The sequence below is a fragment of the Ovis canadensis genome, chromosome 26, assembly GCF_042477335.2.
Source record: "Ovis canadensis isolate MfBH-ARS-UI-01 breed Bighorn chromosome 26, ARS-UI_OviCan_v2, whole genome shotgun sequence".
NCBI lineage: Eukaryota > Metazoa > Chordata > Mammalia > Artiodactyla > Bovidae > Ovis > Ovis canadensis.
The window spans coordinates 49,240,924-49,264,584 of record NC_091270.1 but is presented as its reverse complement, the minus strand read 5'-3'; the positions used below and the strand labels follow the sequence as shown (position 1 = coordinate 49,264,584).

The 23,661-nt window shown below is 47.5% G+C and overlaps 1 protein-coding gene across 37 annotated transcripts in view; it reads right to left on the bottom strand.

The window, feature by feature from the left end:
• Nucleotides 1-23,661, bottom strand: part of TACC1 (transforming acidic coiled-coil containing protein 1) — a 125,527-nt gene that overhangs the window by 47,728 nt on the left and 54,138 nt on the right. For 15 of the 37 annotated variants that reach the window (XM_069572973.1, XM_069572969.1, XM_069572978.1 and 12 more), the window contains one exon: nucleotides 13,006-13,121. The exons of 14 other annotated variants lie outside the window; for them this stretch is intronic. In XM_069572973.1, coding sequence (XP_069429074.1) covers nucleotides 13,006-13,121 — 116 coding nt within the window. Of the gene's footprint in view, nucleotides 1-13,005; nucleotides 13,122-14,135; nucleotides 15,727-23,661 lie in introns of those variants that run through there. 8 more of the 37 variants (XM_069572962.1, XM_069572965.1, XM_069572974.1 and 5 more) reach the window with 5 other exon arrangements.

Genomic DNA, 23,661 nt, shown 5'->3' with positions numbered 1-23,661 from the left:
GGTGCAAAATTAAATAAAAAGGGGGGAGAAAAGTCTTTTCAACATAGTGCTAGAGCACTGGAGTCCACATGCAAAATAATGAAGCTGTAACACTTCTTCACAACGTGAATGAAAACTAACTCAAGACTGATCAAAGACCTAAATGTAAGTGTTCAAACTATTAAGTTTTAGGAGGAAACACTGTAGTAAATCTCTATGACTATGGTAAGGCAAAGACTTTAGGGGGAAAAAAATGACAAAAACGAAGTACATAAACTGAACTCCATCGACAGTAAAAACTTTTACACCTCAAATGCTATCACTGAAAGAGTGAAAAGACAACCCACAGAATGGGACAAAATATTTACAATCAGATACCTTATAGGGGACTTGTATTGAGACGACATAAAGTACTCTTTACAACTCTCTTAAGATAAGTAACCTAATTGAAAAATAGGCAAGGAATCTGGATAAACATTTTGCTAAAGAAGATACACAAACAGCCAAAAAGTGTGTGGAAAGCTGCCCAACATCATTAGTCATTAGGGAAACACAAATCAAAACCACCATGAGACATCACTTCATGTTTATGAAGGTGGATACAATCAAACAGATAACTAGTGCTAATTAGGATGTGGAGAAACTGAAAACCCCCATATACTCTTGATGGGGATGTAAAAGGGTGCAGATACTTTGGAAAACAGTTTGACAGCTCCTCAAAATTAGAAATATTTACCTTATGACCTAGCAATTGCACTACCAGGTATACAGCAAGAGAAATGAAAAGCGTACACCCACATAAAAACTTGAACATGAATGTTCACAGCAGGATTATTCAGAACAGCCAAAAAGTGAAAACAACTCAAATGTCCATCAACTGATGCATGGGTAAATAAAATATGGTTTATCCAGAGAATGAAGTATTAATCAAGAATTTTAAAAAAGAATGAACTACCAATATATATGCTATTACATGGATGAACTTTGAAAAACATTACGGTAAGTGAACAGAACCAATCAGAAAAGACTACTACATACTGTATAATTTCAATTACATGAAATGTCCAGAATAAATAAATATATTGAGACATAATACAGTAGATTATCAGGTGGCTAGGACTAGGGGTGGCAGAAAAATGGGGGCATGACTGCTAATGGGTACAGTATTTCTTTAGGGTAGGTGATAAAACATTCTTAAAATTAGGTTAATGTGATAGTTGTTCAACTCTGTTCATACACTATAAACCCTTTAAATGGTGAACTAAATGCAAGTGAATTATATCTCAATAAAACTGCTTACAAAAGAGACAGAACAAAGAGACTCAGAGGGTAACAGGGTAGAAAGCATGTCTTGCAATTCCTATAACATGTTCTATTACACCACAGACTTACACTTCAGAAAATGCTTTAAATAGTCTGTTATGCGTGTCCCATACTTGAGAGAGCTGGTAGGGCTCAGCGTCACATCAATTTGGGATTTCAAATTTTTCTTAAGGAAGCCTACCATGTGTTAGATAAATTCTATTTACAGAAAGAGGTGAAAAAAATGACATCACTCTTTTTCCTGTAACAGATGTAACCAAGTATAGGAAGCATCTTAGAGGCATGACAATTGGCACACTCAAAAGGCTTTTGGTTTTGTTTTAGGGGTGGGGGTAGGGTTGTTTTTTTTAAAAAAATTCTTTCATTTATTTCTTGCTAACATTTGCCTTCTCAGACCTCCCTCAGACATTCCCTTGCTAAAACTACCTACTGGCTGCTAAAACGTCTAGGGAAGCCAAGGAGGCCAAGGGGCCTGGGGAACAGAAAGCAGCCAGCTCCCTCCAGACTGAGGTCAGCAGGGATCTTACCACTGATTCCCTGAGTCCTCAAAGCAATAACTGAGCGCCCAAGACAGAGCTGAGCGCAGGGTCACTGCTGAGCAGACAGCTGATACATACAGGACCCCATGCTGCCTGATAACCTTTCATACAGGAAAATGTATACAGAGTAAGCGGGGCTACAGCCGCTCGGCGCTCCTACCCACAGGAGGAACACCTGTTCTTCACTTGACCCTTTCCCTGTGAAGACCTTCCTCCTTTCAGGGTCTTCCCTCCCACTCCTGCTCTCCCAAGTTTGAACCAAGGCGGGGCTTCAGAAGGGAGACAAGGGGTCTGATCTGAGAAGGCTGTTAATAAGGTACACATTTGGATTTAGGCAAGTGTCCAAAATGTGACCTTTTATTTAGTTTAATGTCTCTGAGATCCCAGTCCCTCGAATTCCCCCAAAGTTGAAATATACTTCATAAACGCATGCTCTTAGCCACTCAGTCCAGGACATCAGCCTTAAAATGGAGAAGTGGACACAGTGTATTGTTCACAGACAGGATAACAGGACAAGAAGGCCTCTTCCAGGACTGTCGGGTAGACCCCAATGGTGTGGGCTGCAGGACTCACGTTCCTGACAACCATGGGGCCCCAGGTCACCCAGAGCCTGGGCGCGGCGAGAGGGGTCCAAGTGGATGAGTCAAGGCAGGAAAAGGCAGAACAGCCTCTGAGGTACGCTGCAATGTTAAGGCGTCACTACTTCACAGCAGAGAAACACCACCAACGCACACAGACACCCATGCCCGAACCCAGACAACAAACTGTCTAAATCTCCTCCTCCTCGCAAAACCAAACAAAAATATCACCCAGGAGCTGGTGGGAGGGGGATAATTAATTTATTTGGTTTTTGTAATAGTCAGGGCCAGGTGCTGGAAGCTTCTAACTCCTGAAAGAGGCTCACTCTAACATGCAAGACTCCACAGGTAACGAATAATCTGAAAAGCCATTTGATAAACTGGAAAAGCTTTGTGCTAAGGATGAAGAAAGTACCTCAAATTTCCAAATGAGTGCTCAGTGCTGTTTTATTTAGAAAGAGACCCAAACCCTCCCTTTTGAAGGCCAAGGTTAAGATAAGGGGGTGGGGCCCATAACCAGTAGGAGTCCGCCCTCCCCGCCCTGAACCCAAGCCTCCCTGGAAGCTGAGCCAATGACGGGTGTGCCTTCTCTTTGCACTCAGGAGGTGCCCTGGATTTTTGCAACCACCTGGATTTGTTTAAGGCTGCATTTCCAGTGGAGCCGAGACACCCCCAAACAGAGAGAAGCCCCAGAAGGCCCCCCAGAGTCATCTGCTCCCCGTCCGCTGCAGACAGCAGCAGGAGCAGAGGAGAAAGGGCGCGTGTTAACAGATGGCTCCTCCTCGCAGAGACCTGAACTTCACTGCAGCTAAACCACCACAACGCGCACCTCCAGAAATCATTACAAGAGTGGTCACAACACCAACTGCCTCTCTTGCAAAGTAGCAACCGCCCACACTGAGCTGAGAAGCTGACGCAGGATAGAGAGAGAGAGGGAGAATGTTCGACAGGAGAGGAGCCTCCAGAGTGACCAGACGCCTCTGCAGCAGGATGGGAACCCTGGCCGGAGGCCACGTCGCTGCTCCTGCCCTTCTGTTCCTGTACCTAAGAAGGGTGGCAGGGGGCTTCCCTGGCGGTCTAGTGTGTGAGACTTTGCCTTCCATTGCAGGGGGTGCCGGTTTGATCCCTGGTCAGAGAGCTAAGATCCCACATGCCCAACGGCCAGAAAACCAAAACATGAAACAGAAGCAATATTGTAAAAATTCTATAAAGACTCTTAAAAGAGCCCACGTCAAAAAAAATTTTTTAAAAGAGGGGCAGGAGGAGGACCAGAGAGGCAGAGGAAAGCAAGAGCTTGATGGCAGGCAGCCTCCAAGGCAGCCCCTGGGAGTCCCACCTCCTGGGATTCACACTATTGGGCTAGGGTAACCAAAAGGATATTGTAGAAATAACAGAGTATGGCTTCTGAGGCTGTCATCAGAGACACCGCAGCTGCCATACTGGAAGAACGCTCAGGCAACCCCAGACAGAGCCCCACCGCACAGTAAAGAACTGACATCTTCCACCCGCCGCGAGCACCAGCGTACCAGGCATGGCTGAGGAGGGATCCTCCAGACCTGGTCAACCTTCAGATGACTAGGGTTCCGGCCAACACCGAGACTGCATTCTCACCAGGAACCCCAAGCCAGACCACTCAGCTGGGCTGCTCCCAAGTTCCAGACCTCTGAAAACAATGTCAGATAATAAACATCCAGTGGCTTGAGCTACTACCCAGTTTCAGAGTTATCTGCTATGCAGCAATCAGTTCAGTTCAGTCCCTCAGTCTGTCTGACTCTTTGCGGCCCCGTGAACTGCAGCACACCAGGCCTCCCTGTCCATCACCGACTCCTAGAGTCCACCCAAACTCATGTCCATTGAGTCAGTGATGCCATCCAGCCATCTCATCCTCTGTCATCCCCTTTTCCACCTGCCCTCAATCCTTCCCAGCATCAGGGTCTTTTCAAATGACTCAGCTCTTTGCATCAGGTAGCCAGAGTACTGGAGTTTCAGCTTCAACATCAGTCCTTCCAATGAACACCCAAGACTGATCGCCTTCAGGATGGACTGGTTGGATCTCCTTGCAGTCCAAGGGACTCTCAAGAGTCTTCTCCAACACCACAGCTCAAAAGCATCAATTCTTCAGCGCTCAGCTTTCTTTATAGTCCAACTCTCATATCCATACATGACTCCTGGAAAAACCATAGCTTTGACTAGAAGGACCTTTGTTGGCAAAGTAATGTCTCTGCTTTTTAATATGCTATCTAGGTTGGTCATAACTTTCCTTCCAAGGAGTAAGCTATGCAGCAATACCAGCCTCTTAAGAACCTCCTCCTTCTACCCCAAAATGGGTGCAAAGTCCCAGGAGGCTGCACACGCCCCCACACACCTGCCTCTCCTCACCCACACACGACTCACGGGTGGAGAGGGAAGCAAAGCGGAGGCAAATGTTCCCGGTGCCTTTTTATTTCTCACAGATGAGCAGACGCTGAGCACAAAGGAAGCAAATGTTTTTAATCCAACAGCACTGCTTACCCAGTGATGCTTTTACTTTTTCCCTTCTGACTTGATGTCTAAATTGTACTGTAAGCTTCTGATGTTCAAAATTCCTAAAATACATTTTATCCTTTACACATCATATATGCTAAGTTAACATGAGTGAAAGATGTAATCTCTTGATTTTTTTTCAAATTACATCATTTTACAAGATACTAAAGAACATGCTTTCCCCCATCACATACTCTGTCCTGGTAACATTTTAAGAACTTTTCATTTCCTCTGATAAGTCATTTCCTAAGGCAGTGAAGAGAGAGAGATACATAGATCCCCTGCAGAGAAGCTGGGTGTGTGATCTTCAAAGCTGAATTTACAGGACTTCCCTGGTGGTCCAGTGGCTGAGACTCCGCCCTCCCAACGCAGAGCTAGATCTTGGTCAGGGAACTGGATCCCACAGGCCGCAACTAAAGATCCTGCAGTCAAATTAAACAAATCTTCCTTTTAAAAGTTGAATTTATGACCCCACTGTACTACTAGCAGTATAGGCTCCGTTTCCCAATTTTTAGACTGGAAATCATGTGTGGTCTATTTCGGAGCATCATTGTTATGAAACCAAGTAAGATGCTGAAAAAAACTGCATTCAATACATACGATAAATGCAGCTGGAACAGAAAGTTGGTAATCTGTTAGGTCGGAATTCTGCAGTGGGAAAGCTGGAGATCAATAATTTGCTGTCGTATTTCCAGCAATGACATAGGGAACAAGGACTGGCCAGGACAGTATCCGGATCTGCTAAACAGAACTGCCAGATCACATTTTTCCACTTGTGAATTAATGAGATAATCCATTTGATTACTATCCTCTTGCCAAGTCTGGCCATCATCAGTCTAGGCCCTAGGGATCTGATTATGTTTGTGCAAGCCCATGAAATTAGGTTCATGTATGTGTGAAGGTGAGGGTGAGACCTTGAACTTACAAGCTGCAATCCCTTCCCAGGCCCAAAGTGAAACCGTTACTGGACACTTCAGCCACCCCTAGTTATCAAATCCCTACAGAGATGGCTGTTTTGGGTAGATAAACCATGGTCTTCTGTCACTCACCAGAGTTCAGAAGACTGTGACAAAATGGCATATTCTGCTAGGGCTTCCTATGAACAGTAAGTAGTATTACTAGTCACCTGAAAAAGAAACTATGACTGCTCTTTAAATGTGTTAAACAGCTTCAGACGACATCCATTCTGTAGGTGGAACACTGCTGTTGTTTAGTTGCTAAATCATGTCCGATCCTTTGCAACCCCATGGACTGTATGTAGCCCACCAGACTCCTCTGTCCTTGGGGTTTTCCAAGCAAGAATACTGGAGTGGGTTGCCACTTCGTTCTCCAGGGGATCTTCCTGACCCAGGGACAGAACCCAAGTCTCTTGTGTTTCCTGCATTAGCAAGCAGGTTCTTTACCACTGTGCCACCTGGGAATTAAGTGGTAGCAATGCAATTTAGCAGGGCTGCCCCCTCAGTACACAAGAGAAAACACCTCCACCGTTGGAAGCTCTCAAAGGAAGCTATACTGCTTTATTTGGGACTCAAGTGAGCTCTAAATTGGGAAAGGCAGGTCTGAGGTGAGTATAATCATCACGATATTTAAGAAGGTCTTGAATTCGCTATTCACTTTAAAAGAATAATAACTACTTTGACAGTTGCTGGAAAAATGATACTCTTCCCCCAAGTATCTCCTTGGGTGGAGCACTACACAGAGGAAGAGGTGCTCCTTACACGGCTCCTTTGTTGTTGCTGTTGTTTAGTCACTAAGTCATGTCCAACTCTTTGTGACCCCATGGACTGAAGCCCACCAGGTCCCTCTGTGGGCAAGAAGACTGGAGTGGGTTGCCATTTCATTCTCCAGGGGATCTTCTCAACCCAGGGACTGAACCTGTGTCTCTGTGTTTCCTGCACTGACAAGCAGATTCTTACTGCTGAGCCACCAGGGATGCCCACATGGCTCCTTAACATTATTATAAAATAAAGCAACAAAGCCACACGACCTCATCCCGTTTACTAACTAGTGGGAATTTCCAAGCTGAGAGCTACAAACATACAGGGCGAGGGGGTGGGGGATGCAACTGTATTCTCCTGCAGAGGTTTTTTAAGTGCATTTCATAATAATATGAAGTAGTGTAATATAAAAACTTAAACTGTGAAAGAGCCAAGAAAATGAGAGCATTAACCTGGAATAACACGGTGTTGAAGGAGCCACTGGGGTGAACTGTCAGGTAACATGAAGGCTCCTTATTGGTCACATCGTGTGTGTGTATCAGTTGCTCAGTCAGGTCTGACTCTTTGCGACCCCATGGACTGTAGCTCGCCACGCTCCTCTGTTCATGAATTTGTCCAGGCAAGAATACTGGAATGGGTAGCTATTCCCTTCTCCATGGGATCTTCCTGACCCAGCAATTGAACCCAGGTCTCTTGTATTGTAGGCAGATTCTTTACCATCTGAGCCACCAGGGAGGCCCATTAGTCCCACTACCTCTAGGATATTCTAATAAAGCAATCCCTGCAGTAGGAGCCTGGAAAGGATGCCAGACTAAGTTCCTAGGAGAACCACACTCACAGATTCGACTAGAACACTTCAATGTTTGCATATTTGCTTATACAAGTAGCCCAAAGCCTTAGGATCAAAGATCTAAGGCTCAGATTTTAATAAGACTTCCCTTCTAACTCTTACATAGGTACAATCTAAACCAATCAACCATACAACCTATACCAAAAATACACCATAGCAACAGTCAAATTACAAATTCTCAAACACTCAAAGTTACATTAGAAACAAAAGTGAAAAGTCTCTGTGTTTGTACTTGTATTAAATGATTGCCAAATTCTCCCCATTCTTCCCTAATTTCCTTTTTGCTCATCTTTTAGACAATTGAAAATTAAGTATGAGCCAGACTGAAATGTCATTTTGCGAGGGAGATAAACAGTCAGCCCAAACCAGTCTCTCCTTGATGCCGTCCCTGACCATTCAGGCCTACAGGAGTGGCACCCAGTACCCACAGTTCACTTGCTAATTAATCAGCTAAGCCTTGTAGCTTTTTTTAAAACTAAAGTTCAATTATAAAGGTCAAATTATAAAGTACTTAAACTTTATCATTTTACCAAAATCATTGCAAGTGTGGATCAAGGTCGGCAAACTTCCTGTAAAGAGCCAGATAGTAAATATTTCAGGCATTTGCCTCTGTTCTGAGTATTCAATCTGCTATCTTACTGCAAAAGCAGCCAGACTACACCTAAATGCACGGCTGCGTTCCAAAATGAAACTTTATTTATGGGCCCTGAAATTTGAACTTCATGTACTTTTCACACAAAATATCGTTTTCCGCCATTTAAAAATGTAGAAACAGTTCTCAGCTCTCCAGCAAAACAGTAACAGGTAACGGCAGGCCTATGAGCTATTGCTGGCTGATGCCTGATTTACACTGACCCAAACTATGTCAACAAATACGTCAGCAGTCCCTACAACCCTCCGGCAGTAAACACCTATGGACTGACCCTGTTTATCTCTCTCCTGTTCTGGAGAACTACCTTATGTGTTTGGTGTATCTAGTCATCTAATCAACATATCAAACAGGATAACTGTTCCAAGGGCATAAAGAGCTTCAGTGTGAATTACAATTCCCTCTCTCAAAGAAAGGTAACAATTTGTAAACAAAGGCGTGTGTGTTTGTGTGTGCCGGCTGGGGGGGGGTTCAATTAACAGAGGATAGCCACTACAGCTTTCACTTTTATGATCTAAAACACAGGACAAAACCACAGTCCATCAGCACTGGAAACAAACAAACAAAAAAACGATAAACTTGAGACTGTACCTCTCAAACGTCCTTTCCTAGGTGATGTCTCCTTACTGATACATCTCCCAGCAAAGAGAAAGAACAGTAACATCAGCAACTTAAACACCCTCTGCAGAGCTTATAGAGCATCCTGCCACAAGAGAGTCTTACATGACCTGCACGTGCTCTTCCCCTGCATCAAAGACTAACCGTATTATTAGGGGGCTTCCCACATGGTGCAGTGGTCAAGAATCTGCCAGTCAAGTGAGCAGGAGATGCAGGTTTGATCCCCGGTTGGGGAAGATCCCCTGAAGGAGGAAATGGTAACCTGCTCCTCTATTATTCTTGCCTGGAGAATCCCAAGGACAGAGGAGCCTGGTGGGCCGCAGTCCACAGGATCAAAAGGATCAGACACAACTGAGCAAAAGTGAGAATGCACACCACCTTATCAGCAGTCGAATAACCACAGTTTTTAGAAAGAGAACCTTCCAGGCTGAGAAGTTAGACTTCAGCATTAGACTCCAGGAATTTCTACCCACTGACATCTTCCCTGGTCAGATCTGTGCCCTGGCTGTATTTTTACACTCACTGTGTATGCATAACAAGGCCATCCACAGAACTCTCGACAAGGACTGGTGTTGGGGAGAAGAAGCCCCAGAGGGCTGGATACTGCCAGGTTGATGGGGAATCATCCTGTTATTTAAAGACACTAAATGGCAAGACTTCTTCACATATAGTGCTTTTTCCCCAGTTTATACCGCCTGCCACTTGCATGGTCCCCAATCTTGAGCTACTCCGCTGAGCTTTCTTGATCCACACTCAGCTGCATCTGACTCTTTGTGACCCCATGGATTGTAGCCCACCAGGCTCCTCTGTCCATGGGATTTTCCAGGCAACATTACTCGAGTGGGCTGCCATTTCCTCCTCCAGGGGATCTTCCCGACCCAGAGATGGAACCCACATTTCCCACGTCTCCTGCATTACAGGCGGATTCTTAACTGCTGAGCCATTGGGAAAGCCCTTTCTTGGTCCTTGACTCTCTAAAATGGAAAATTCTAGAGAGACCGAGAAAAGAGAGTATGAGCCGTAAGTGACCAAAACTTGTAAAAATGAGTCAGTGGCATAGGAAGGACCAAACAATTGGGTCTCTGTGGTTCTGAGGGCCTGGGCCATACTGGCCTCCATTTAATTAGCGAAGAATCTGTCAGGATGAATCAGACCACCAGCTGACAGGATGGTGAGGAAGCAGGCGACCCAGGCTGAGCAATTCAAAGAGGCTTTCAAACTGTCTTGTGAGCTTTATTTAAATTTGAGGGGAAGGCCACAGAATAGCTCTCTCAGGCTTTCAAATCTCCCTTCAGATCTGCCAATCTTGAGAGAAGAAAGGGGAAGCTATGAAGCGGCATCTTCTGTTATGGAGACCGCTACCCAGCCAAGTGGCACACACAAGTCCTCTAACACGCAAACCTGCCTGTTCCCATGCAGTCTCTGCCTGAACTCATGGTAAAAAAGCGGCCCAGGGCCAGTTGAGGGAATTTTCAGCAGGGCAGCCCAGTATGGAGCTCACCATTTATTATTAAAAAAATTTTTTTTGGCCATACCATGTGGCATGCAGGATCTTAGTTCCCTGACCAGGGGTCAAACCCGCGTCCCCTGCATTGGAAGCATGGAGTCTTAACCACTGGACTGCCAGGGAAGTCCCTGGAGCTCACCATTGAAAGCAAAACCAAATCACAAAAAGCTGGTAACATTTCCCCAGTAAGTCCAGCTCCACCACGAAATCCAGCACGGACTTCCTGTGACCTCCCCAGGTGACCTTTGAGGAAGTTGCTAAGCAAGGAAATATAATAACCGTTGGGAGAATAAATTCATGACCCGATTAAAAATCAGGTAACAGGGTAACTGAAAGTTGGCTCTACTTTGTCACTGCAAATAGAAAAAAAACACAGGAAAAGGACATCCATCCTGGAGTGCCTTCTCCAGACAGCTATCCTTTGAAAAAGGAAGCGAGAGCATTGTCCCTCTGTTCAAAGCCCTGCTGTGGGTTGGACTATATTCCCCCTAAAAGACAAGCTCAAGTCCTAACTCCCCACACCTGGGAATGTGGTCTTATCTGGACATAACAATTGAGCCCTGAACAATGTGGGGGTTAGGGGTGCCTACCCCCAACCACTCAGCACAGTTGAAAACACTCCATATCCACATTTCTTTATGCTTGGATTCAACCCACTGTGGACCATGTAGTACTCTAGGACAGTGGTCCCCAACTTTTTTGGCATCAGAGACCCATTTCATGGAAGACAATTCTTCCACGGACTGGGGTAGGGGATGGGGAATGGTTTCAGGGTGACCCAATTGCATTACATTTACTGTGCACTTTATTTCTATTATTATTACATTAGATCCACCTCAGATAATCAGGTATTAGATCCTGGAGGTTGGGGACCCCTGCTCTAGAACATACTTAGTGAGAAAAACTCTGTGTCAAGTGGACCGGCACAGTTCAAACCCATGTTGCTCAAGGCTCAACTGTCGTTATCTCTGCAGATGTAATCAACCTACGAGGTCAACTTAGATTGGAGTGGTCCCTAAACCTAATGACTTGTGTCCTCCTCAGAAAGCCACATGAAGAGACAGATACACAGGGAGAAGCTGACCAGGTAAGATGGGAGCTTTGCTGCCACGGGCCAAGGAACACCAGGAATCGCTGGCAACCACCAGAAGCCAGAAGAAACAGGGAAGAATTTGTCCCTAGAATCTTTGGAAGGGGCCTGGCCCTGCCAACACCTTGATTTCAGACTTCTAGCCTTCAGAACAGAGAGGGAACCAATTTCCATTGTTTTAAGCTGCCCGGTTTGTGGCCTTTTTTAAAGGCAGCCCTTCTGATCTCACTCAGAAGGAAAAATGAATGCCTTGTGACTACAGGACCCAGAAAGCCCCCTACCTGGCTGACTCCGGCTGCTACAGCCACCAGGCCTCCTCCCTGACTTCCAACATGCTGCCCCCCCCCCGCCCCGCCCCGGGCACTTCCCTCCCCACCCCTCTGCCTCAGGCTGGTGCTGTCTCAGACCTTCCCAGGAGCCATGCTCTCTGCTAGAAGAGTTCTCCTCAAGAAACTGCACAGATGTCCCCTCAATGCTCTTTCAGGAGTCTGCTCAAGTCCCCTAATCAATCAGGTTCCCCAGCCCCATCAGCCTTCAGCACCTCCTACCAACCCTCCCCCAACTCTTTTCCCCCTTCCCCGGCTTCATTTTTCTCCGTTGTTGTACTTAGGCCAAAGCTGACAGGTGCACGCGTGCGTGCTAAGTCACTTCAATCATGTCTGACTCTTTGTGACCCCAGGACTGTAGTGACCCCAGGACTATAGCGCGCCAGGCTCGTCTGTCCATGGGATTCTTCAGGCAAGAATACTGGAGTGGGCTGCCAGGCTCTCCTCCAGGGGATTTTTCCAACCCAGGGATCGAACCTGTGTCTCCTGCATTGCAGAAAGGTTCTTTACCGCTGAGCCACCAGGGAAGCCAAGCTGACAGGTAGGTACATTCTGCTTAACCTCTGAAAGGCCCGTCTCCCTCCACGACGCTGGCCTGCAGAGATGGGGACTGTTTCCACTGCTGAATCACAGCCACTCTGAACAGCTAACTGCCTGTGATCAGGCCAGGTGAGATTTTACTCAGAATTGGCTGTGGGACAAAAACGGTTTCCACTAATCGAGAGGAACAGCAGCAGCCTCTGCAGATGAAATGCAGGCTCAAGGTTGGGATCTGAGAGCAGAAGGGCGTCTCCATGCCAGGCTTTCTCGGGTGGACTGGGGCTCACCACCATCCCTGGCGGAAGCGGGGCGGTGGAGAACTTTGACACCGCCTCTTAAGATTCCTCCTTGTCTAAAAAAATTCAACTCCTACCTATAATTCTTGTCTCCAGCCACACCCTGGAGAAAATGCGCAGGCCTGAGAAATGTGTGAAGCCAAATCTAAACACACCTCCATCCCAACATCACTACACACATTTTTGTTTTTTATGGCCCAGCAGGAATGTTCTGATAATGATAATTTCATACTGCAAAATGTACAACCTACTTAGGGAAGAAAGATTCTGGCTTCCACACTTGGAAAAATACAAACAAACCATTTCAAATATGCCAGGAGCTTTCAAACAGCTCCTGCTGAGTAAGGAGACAACCCCCCACCTTTTAAAATGGCCCTGCATTAATACTTTTCCTTCCCTTATTTACATTTTCAAACTTGAAACAACAGCAGCAAAAAAAAAAGGCAGAACAAGGGAAGTCTTTCCTTACCTTGGGTCTTGGCCCCGGAGCCTGCCAGTCCGAGGTACGACTCACAGGATTCCTTGAGAGGGGATCGGATGGGCGTTTCAGTTTCAGGGGTCTCAAAATTACCTTCAGAATCCGAGCTGCCAAGGGGGAAAAATGAGGAATTACCACTTTCAACGGTATTTCCGACACCCCTTTACAGGCTACATCTCCGCAAGGTCCAGTATTTTTTGCTAACTTCGCACCCCGCGCGGGGGTCCTCAGTGTGGACTGGCCCGGGATGGGGGGGGTAGGGGGGGTGCAGTGCTGAGGCAGCGCCCTCCTCCAGCTTCCGTCTGCCTGAAATCTCCATCCTCCGGGGCCTTTCTCCAGCAACGTTTATTTCTGAGGTCATCCTTCCCTCTCTCTGACAGCCCCCCAAAAGCCCCTTCAACAGACTCCTTTTCTCACAAAAGCCCTTTGCCAGAGGCTTAAAAATTCAGATCGCCCATCTCAGCCTAAAATCAGGAAGCCAGCTTTCGCCTCGATGCCCTTTTTCTGGAGTTAGGCCTCTCTACCTGTTTGCAAGGCACCCGGCTAGAGGCCGAGGACGCTGTCACCTGCCTCCCGCAATCACACGGGTTGACAGCTCAGGAGAGACGGCCGTTTCTCCCTCAGCGGCCAGGGGGCCCTGCATCACGCGACCTTCTTCACCAAGGCTGCATTTTCGGGGACACAGGGGAGTCCCAGGAGGGCCTGGGAGCGACTTCTTCCCCGTAGGGAGGGCCCCAAGTGCCAGCGGGTGCGATCCACGACAGTGCGTGTGTGTGTGTGTTTGTGCAGGGGCGGGGGCTGGGGTCTTGAAGCTTAGAGAAAGGGACCGAGGCACACGAGGATGCGGAGAGACTGCAGATTCTGGGTTAGGTTCAGAAAGCTCACACTGAAACAAGGGGAGGAAAGCACCCGGCGGGAGGGCACAACGTCCTGAACTTCCGACTGCACAGCGGGGACCTGGTTACGGGCAGGGACGGCAGCACTGCCATGAACACAGTTAACGCGGGTGGCGACCACACACACACACACGCGCGCGCGCGCGCACACACACACAGAATGAGCCGCGGATGGATGGATGGATGGTAGCGCGTCCGAATCTCGGCAGCAACGCGTGTACTTGCCTGAAACTCAAGGATTTGGTCTCGGCTTGCGAGTCCTCGTCCTCGGGGTTGCCCTCCGGCCCTCCGGCCTCCTCCTCTCCGGCGCCCCCGCCGCGCACCGCGGACCACGTCCATCTCGCCCACTGCACGGGCGACAGGATCTGCCAGGGGCTGAACGCCATGCGCGCGGCTCCTGCGGCCCCGGCTCCTGGGAGGAGGGGAGCGGGGACGGGAGAGCGCTTTTTTCTCCCTTTCAAGATGGAGGGACCCGGTGACAGGCGCCCGGACGCGCTTCCAGCGGAGGCGCGGATGTGGTTTCACGGGCGCCGTCGGGGGCGCGGGCGCAGCGCTTCCTCTCAGCCGGCCGGCCGCGCGCCGCTCCTTTCTCGTCCTCCTTCCCGAACGCGCGGCCGCGGCGCCGCAGCCCCTCCTGGGGCCTCCTCGGGGTGGGGTGAGGGGAGTCCGGGTCGGCAGCTCGTCCTCGGCTGCCCGGCGGCTAGGCGTCTGCGTTCCGAGGGGCCCGGCTCCCGGCTCCCGCCTCCCGGCCGGCCGGCCGCGCCTCAGCTGCCGCGGAGCCGCGCCCCGGGAGCCGCCCCCCTCGGGCCGTACCACCCGCGCGCGCGGCGAGGGGCGCCGGCGGAGGCGGGGCCTCGGAAGCGCGCGGCTCAGCTGCCGAGCCCCCCCCCCGCCTTCGCGCCGCAGTGGTCGCGCCCGCGCTGCGGGGGAAGGGGCTTGGCGGCTGCGACTGCGGAGGCGACGACTGGCCGAGGACCCGGGCGCCGTCAACGGTTTTTGCCGGCTTCCCGTTTTTCCGAGTCGGCGCACGCTGGGTGTCCCTCCTTCCCTGTTTATTTTTTCATCTTGCTACTGCGACTTAATGGCGTTGGTGATACGGGCTCACAGAGAAGTTCAGCCTCTTATTGTAATAAAAACACCCCCAAAACCAACTTTTGAGGCCGCTGTTAACGGCGTTTTCCCCTCTCTGATAGAACGGCGTGGAAAATGTCAGCCTTTTCACCCTCACCCGTCAGATCCCTCAGCGGTGGTACAAGAGTAGCCAAGGGCTGGAATTTTTCGATACTTTTTTTAGCTCCCCAGTCCGCACTGGTGGACGCGCCGTGGCCAGGTCTTGGGTAAAGGGTGCTAAATGACACAAATTATAGCCTGATCCGTTTCCCATTCTCTCTCTCTCTCTCTCTCTCTCTCTCTTTTTTTTTTGAGGCTTTCTTTTCATAACTTCTGATTCGGTTTCTGACTCCGATTGCTGCTTCGAAAGTTGGTCAACAGGCCTGGTGATTTCAGCCTTCAAATTTAAAAAAAAAAATTCTGTATGTTTGAAGGGAGAGGGAAGTAAGTAGAGCTGTCCTCGGATTTTCTTCATTTTCATTCCAGGAATTCAGCTTAGGGACGGCGCCTCTCAGAGTCACCAATGCACCAAGCAAATGGATTGCCTCAACTTCATGATCTCCGTGCCTGGATAAAGACGTTTCTTATCCTACCTTTAATTTTCAGAGTTGCAGGTTCCCACAGAAAGAGCAGCTCCAGAATTAAGAGCAAAGGCTGACACTGCCAGACAGACGTCTTCCCCTGAAAGGGGTTGGCATAGCATACTGTTGATGAATCATGACTGCCTTACACATTTTGATAACAAGAACAAAAGCAAAAAATGATGCAAGATAAGGCCTGGTGGGTGGGTCTTAACCATAACAGAAGGGCAGGGGTTTGCCTGAAGTCTAGACAAGAGGGCTGGGGTGTCTGGATACTTTACAATTCATCCAGCTCCCAGAGATAAACACAACAGTTTTGATCGTTCTGGAGACTACAAAGAAATAAGCAGGAGTTGTTTTTTTAGGTCTACATGAAATATGCCACAACACTCTCCCATTGTTTGTATTTTTAGATTTATGGCTCACCACACAACCCTTCAGATTATAAGGTTCCCCAGGTTCCTGGATCTGACACAAGCGTTTTGTTGCTTGGAAATGATATTGTCCACATACATCAGTGGGCTTCCGTGATGGCTCAGTGGGTAAAGAATCTGCCTGCAATGCAGGAGACATAGGAGACGTCGGTTTGATTCCTGGGTCAGGAAGATCCCCTGGCAGAGGAAATGGCAACCCATTCCAGTATTCTTTGCCTGTAAAATCCCATGGACAGAGGAGCCTAGCGGGCTATAGTCCAGAGAATCGCAAAGAGCTGGACAGGACTGAGCAACTAAGTGCACACACAAATATACACCAGTAATTGTTATGTACTAGGTCCTGTTCATTCTTACTCCTGAATGTTCTCGAATCCTTTCAGTTCAGTTCAGTCGCTCAGTCGTGTCTGACTCTGCGACCCCATGAACCGCAGCACGCCAGGTCTCCCTGTCCATCACCAACTCCCAGAGTCCAGCCAAACCCATGTCCGTCAAGTCGGTGATGCCATCCTGCCATCTCATCCTCTGTCATCCCCATCTCCTCCTGCCCTCAATCTTTCCCAGCATCAGGGTCTTTTCAAATGAGTCAGCTCTTCTCATCAAGTGGCCAAAGTATTGGAGTCTCAGCTTCAACATCAGTCCGTCCAATGAACACCCAGGACTGATCTCCTTTAGGATGGACATTCCTCTGCAATTCCATTATGATTCCTGCAGTCCCCATTTTTCATAGATCCTCTGTAAATGTCTCCCAACTGCTTCTACCTCTGAGGGTTTTTCCAGCCCAGGTCACCCTTGCCTGGCTGATCTGTGACTCCTACTCTAGCCTTGCTATTCCTGCTCTCCTCTGCTCCAGCCCTTTATAGTTGTAGCCATAATCCCTACAGATTTGGTTCGGAACCTTTACTGTGTCCAAGAATCATTTGTGGCCCTTATTTAAAAATCCAAATCCAGGGGAGGTCCTCAGTGGTCCACCAGCTAAGACTCCAAGCTCTAGGTGCAGGGGAGCTGAGGCTCGATCCCTGGTCATGGAACTAGATCCCACATGTCGCAACTGAGACCCAGTGCAGACAAATAAACATTAAAAAAAAAAAAAAAAAGACAAGCACCGGGACTGAAAAAAAAATTTTTTTTTTTTTTAATGCAAATCCAAATGGCCCCAGCAGGTTCTAGAAATCTGTATTTTGACCAAGTGTCCTGGGGAATTTATTCCACAGGATAAATTTGGGAACGATGACTAGCTTGAATTGACTAAATGTTGCTTCTGGAATAATTTCCCTTTTGCCTGCAGTGTTTTGCACACTCTTCCCCCCACCCCCACCCTGACCTCAAGCCCTCAGACCTTGAAGGTCCAAAGATACCAGCGTAGGTATCTCCTCTGGGAATTCTCCCTGCTTTCTACCATCTCTATACCCTAAACATTCATAGAGACTCTCACTGTGGCTCAGTTGTAAAGCATCTGCCTGCTATTGCTGGAGACATGGGTTCAATCCCTGGGTTGGGAAGATCCCGCAGAGGAGGGCATGGTAATCCACTCCAGTATTCTTGCCTAGAGAATCCCATAGCCAGAGAAGCCTGGTGGGCTACAGTCCATGGGGTCGCAAAAGAGTCGGGCACTACTGAGCGACTAAGCAACTATTAATAGTTATCACCAGGACAAGAGGCATACATCAGGATGTCCCAGGACATAAGGTCATCCTACACACTACACATAACATGTTTGTTTACATGTCTTTCCCACGTCTGAACCATAAGCTTCTAAACAGCAGGGGCCACATCATAGTTATGATTTATTTTCGTTTGCCCAGAGTTCAGTACCGGACCACACTGTCAGTAGGGTGTTGAATTAATGTGCAGAAAAGGAATATTCCAGTTTACAAACAGACCTTCTAAGTTTGGCTACGGTGCCAGGAATTCCTAAAGCCTGACTCTTGCTGGCAAAATCAAGATTTTGAACCAGCCTACAACGGAAACCAGACAAGTGATGGCCCCAGCAAGACAAAAGCTTATACAGAAATTTCTTGAAATTGGAGAAACAAAAGCTCAGGTTTCTGAAAGTCTCTGCAAACTCCTGGACTTAATGGGAACAGCAGTGAAGTAAGTATTCAATAGCTTGAACTAATTTTATTGTCTAGAAGAACAAATAATGAGGCTGATACATCAGCTTTCCTATAACTCTGGAAAGAATGGGCAGTGTTTGACCAAGAAGGTAAATCAAATCGCTTTGCTGCTACGCCCTTAGCTTCAAGGACTAGATGTAGGCAAATGGAATGTCTTTGTTTTGGAAATGACCGGAAGCACAGGAAGGGCCCATCTGTTCTCTTCCTTCCTCTGCTTCTTGCCCTTCACAGAAGCTTTGGAACTCCTTGAAACATCCACAGTGGTGGCCGGGGCAGACACCCATGCCTTGCCACTAATGAATGCCCCAGAGGAATCTGCGAAATGGGTCTCTTTGGTAAAAAATAGAATAATAGAGTAAGCCAACTCTACACAGGCAAACAACTATCCATTTGTGTGGCACAGCTACTGGGAGAATCTCGGGGGCTGGTGGGGGGTTGCGGTAGGGCCGGGCCTGACCAGGAAGAATTCCTAAACCTAATTAAAGTGGTGGTGGTTTAGTCGTTCAGTCAGGTCAACCACCAGGCTCCTCAGTCCATGGGATTTTCCAGGCAAGAATTACTGGAGTGGGTTGCCATGCCCTCTTCCAGGAGATCTTCCCAACCCAGGAAATTGAACCCAGGTCTCCTGCATTGCAGGTGATTCTTTACCGACTAAATCACCAGGGAAGCCCATTAAGGACTGGATCTTAACTCATACTGAACTTGATCGTGCAGTAGGCAAGCAAACACGACTCCCTTCCTAGACAATTTGTCGGACGTGACTTAGCAACTAAACAATAACAACAAATCTTTTACTCAAGCAGTATTGGAGCTGCGAGCAATCCACGCACAATGGGAACCCTTTTACAACAGAAGGAAGGAAAAACAGCTACTGTGAACAAAACCTTTTCCGACAGTCAGTGAAACGAGAAGGCCGTGTGTATGAGATGACGTTCCAGGAGAGGAGGAGGGTGGCTTCAGGGTGGCAACAGGGAAATCACAGAGTTGAGGTCACCACTGAGAGAAGACAAAGCTCAGGGCGGCGGGCAGGCAAACCCATCAACTTATCTGTATTTCCTAACAATTTACAAATTTGGTGAGCAAAAGATACACCTAACTTCAATTAAGAGGAAATGACAAATTGAGGGATTCCCAGGTGGCGCTAGAGGTAAAGAACCTGCCTGCCAATGCAGGAGATGCAGGAGACACCAGTTCAATCCCTGGGTCGGGAAGATCCCCTGGAGGAGGGCATGGCAACCCACTCCAGTATTCTTGCCTGGAGAATCCCACGGACATACCCATGGACAGAGGAGCCTGGCGGGCTGCAGTCCATGGGGTCACACAGAGTCAAACATGACTGAGCACACGCATGCCAGATTGATGAATGTCATCAAAGCGGAGGAGTGGCTCTAAAGGGCTGAGAAAAGGCACTGGCCCAAATGACTTGAAACAGCTGATGGCAACGAGGTATAGATGACTCAGTAGACCATCTCCCCTCCCCATCCTGCTTTGAGAGCCACCCTGTTCACGGAACACACGGCGCAGTGGGGCGTTCCCGGTGTGTGCTCACTCCACCAGCCCCACCACTGGATGGTCTCGTCTCACCCCGCACACTGAGCTAAGCCCCCTCAACCCTCCACTTTTGTCTTCTTGAATATAGAAGAGCAGGAGGTCTCTAAGATGCCATGATAACAGTACCTTACATAATCAAGTTTCCTCTGATCCCTACAACATTCTCCGGGAGTGGGGCAGGTTTTCTCATCCTCAATTTGCTGATGAGGTAACTGAAGCAGAAAAGGCAGTCACCGGCCTAAAACCGTGACACGGGGCTGACTTGGGAGCCTGGTCCTACCTTTCAGTACTCTTCTTGAAGAACGCAGAAAGCACTCGCAGCCACTTGGTGGCTTGAGATTCCATCAGTGGGACACTCTACTCAGCTTCTTGTTGCTGCTGCAGTCTTGGCTTCCTGCTTACCTGGCCAGGGCTACAAAGTCCCAACTAGGAGCACCTCACTCCACTCACAAAGAAATGCCATTGCCAACAATGGCATCTGAGGTATTCAGGTTAAGTGCAACATTACAGTCTTAAACCTTGCAAGATCTAATGTTATCCTTTACCTGCAGGCTACAGAATCTCAAACTTCCCTCCAACATGTCCAAACCAGGGACTTATATTAATACTATGCGTTTATACCAAAAATTACATCCTAAAGAGAACCCTCTTTCTCATTTGTTTTTAAAAACAGAAAACCTGGATTTATGTCCACAGCTAAGATGCTTAAAGAGCTCCAGAAAGATGAAAAGGGATCCAGATTGCATTCATTAAAGACTTGGCCAAGCATCCCACCTAGGGGACCTGCTCAAAGACCCTTGTCCAGGCTCTGCTCTGGTGAACAACTCTCATCAGATCCACTTTCTCATTTATTTTGTTCTCTATCACTAGAGCAAAGTTTGACTTCCCCAGAAAGTATGTCATTCCACCTAGATCACAATCAGACCTACCGGAGAACACAACAGAGTTACACCATGCCAGCTTTCAGAGAAGTGGGAAAAGGAACAGATATATGTTATGATGTTTACATGCAACTAGTGTCATGGATGGAGAAGGCAATGGGATCCCACTCCAGTACTCTTGCCTGGAAAATCCCATGGATGGAGGAGCCTGGTGGGCTGCAGTCCATGGGGTCGCTAAGAGTCGGACACGACCGAGCAACTTCACTTTCACTTTTCACTTTCATGTATTGGAGAAGGAAATGGCAACCCACTCCAGTGTTCTTGCCTGGAGAATCCCAGGGACGGGGGAGCCTGGCGGGCTGCTGTCTATGGGGTCACACAGAGTCGGACACAACTGAAGCGACTTAGCAGCAGCAGTGTCATGGAAGGAATGATGCTAAAGCTGAAACTCCAGTACTTTGGCCACCTCATGCGAAGAGTTGACTCATTAGAAAAGATTCTGATGCTGGGAGGGACTGGGGGCAGGAGGAGAAGGGGACGACAGAGGATGAGATGGCTGGATGGCAGCACTGACTCGATGGACATGAGTCTGAGTGAACTCCAGGAGATGGTGATGGACAGGGAGGCCTGGCGTGCTGCGATTCATGGGGTCGCAAAGAGTCGGACACGACTGAGCAACTGAACTGAACTGAGTGTCATGGAGGGGCTTCCCAGATGGCGCTAGTGGTAAAGAACCTGCCTGCCAATGCAGGAGACACAAGAGACGTGGGATCAGTCCTTAGGTCAGGAAAATCCCCTGGAGGAGGGAATGGCAACCCACTCCAGTATTCTTGCTTGGAGAATTCCATGGACAGAGGAGCCTGGTGGGCTACAGCCCATGGGGTCGCAAAGAGTCGGACATGACTGAAGCGACTTAGCATGCAGTATCACGTAAGAACCCATTCTGTGAGGTTTTCTGCTCATCCCCACCAGATGTCATGACTATATGTTTACTGACTTTATAAGAAAGTTCACTTTCACTGGAATATCAGAGTACTAGAAAAACAGCTGTTGAGTATAAAAGATATAAACAGACTTAGGTCAATCAGTCCGTTCTATGTGAGGAAATTAACAAAAACATTGTCACTGATCCTCCACCAACTACCACAAATCTACAGTTGAAAACAAACACAAAAGACCCACTGAGAGCAGTGAACTATCTTTAAATTCAGAAATACCTGTCCTAACAGATAAACGTTTTTCCTGCTAAACAACATCACTGCAATTGCAGAGCCTGTTCAACAGGTATATCAGAGTTACTGATTTAGCACATTTTGTTTTCTTCTGTGGAACTTACATCCTTTTCAGAAGATGAAATATTAGAAAAGGTCAGAGAGCTCCAAGACAGAGAGCTTCACGCACAGAACCTCAGACAAGACACCCATCTGAAACCCTAAGTTGTTTATGAGTTTAAGTTTCTAATAATACACATTGCTCCAAATCTGAGAGACCTACTTTACTTCATGAACCTGTGAGGGGAGACTGCAATTGAGACTGGTTGGAGTGAAGGAGGCTGAAGGAATTTGGGAAACCTGGGGAACCTAGGAAATCAAAATAGAATACAATTTATTCTTCTGTTTTGACTCCCTTCTTCTACCTTACCTCCAAAATAGAATAAACCTCCCCCAATAAACCTCTCCATCTATTAGACTAGAAGATCATTAATCAGATGGCCTAAATTTTCCAAGATCATCCTGATGTCAAATACTCCATCCACCATCCTCACAAATACATGTCCCCATTTTCATTTATGAAACATTGTCACTAAGAAGTTAGAAGGTACAGGGACTTCCCTGGCAGTCCAGTGGCTAAGACTCTGCTCTCCCAATGCAGGGGGGCCTGGGTTCGATTCCCAGTCAGGGAACTAGACCCTTCACGCTACAACTAAGATCGAAGCTCCCACATGCCATTACTAAGACTTGGCGCAGCCAAATAAATACTGAAAAAAGAAGAAAAGAAGAGGGTACAGACTGGGAGGGCACTTAGAAAGGGCAGCAGAGAGTCATTTTAGGAGGATGGGAGAAGGGTATGTACTCAGAAGAAAGAATGAAACCACATAAAGGTTTCCAGAGTAATTGGGAAACCCATTCCACCAAAAGGCTCACTCTGGACATGTGTGGGGATTTCATCACAGGACTTCATGTGTTTGTGGCTGAAAATCTCATGTTTCTCAAAGATAAAGATAGGAAGCTAAGAAGCAAATTCTGTGACATGGTATGCAACCTTCTGTTACTTCTGGCTTTTATCCTTTTACAGTAAAAGTTTCACTGCCATAAGTTGGCTTTGAAACTACATGTGTGTGAAAATTCAAGGAAACTGTGTCCTTTTATATCTCTGTTACAGTACAAAGCAGGGAGAAGGGAAGTCTGTCCTTTCTGTGGGTGTTAAAATTTGTGAAAGTGCCAAACATTAACACATTCCTCATTTTCCTCACTAATAAACACAAGCTAAGTGACTAGCTGAAAGTCAAGAAGGGGATTAGTTCTGCAAGACATTTAGAAACATTTATGCAGAAACAGGCATATCCTGGTTCTGTGAAACAGAACAAAAAGCCCAGAAAGGTAAGATATCTTACCTTGTCTTACAGGTAAGATACAAGAATTTGTTATATGATAAAGGGGAGGTTACAATACAGTGGGGAAGGGAAGATGACTTAATACGTGGTTGAAGGACTAATTAGTTGGCAATGGGGAAAAGATCACATACAACCCTTACCTCAGAGCATATACCAGGATAAATTCCAGATGGATTAGATGGCTAAATAGTACAAATCAAACCACGGGGAGAAAACCATTAAGAAGCAACAGAATCTGCCAGGGCTCTGTCAGAAGGCTGACTGTCCAAACTTCAGAGTAATTAACAAAATAACACAAAAAATAATGATCGGAGATTTGGCTCCATAAGAAGAGGAAAACTCCTAATGTCTGCCTTCAAATTAAAAGGCAAATCAAGAGACATCCCTGGTGGTCGAGTGGTTAAGAATCGGCCTTACGATGCTGAGGACGCAGGTTCAGTCCGTAATTGGGGAACTAAGATCTCAT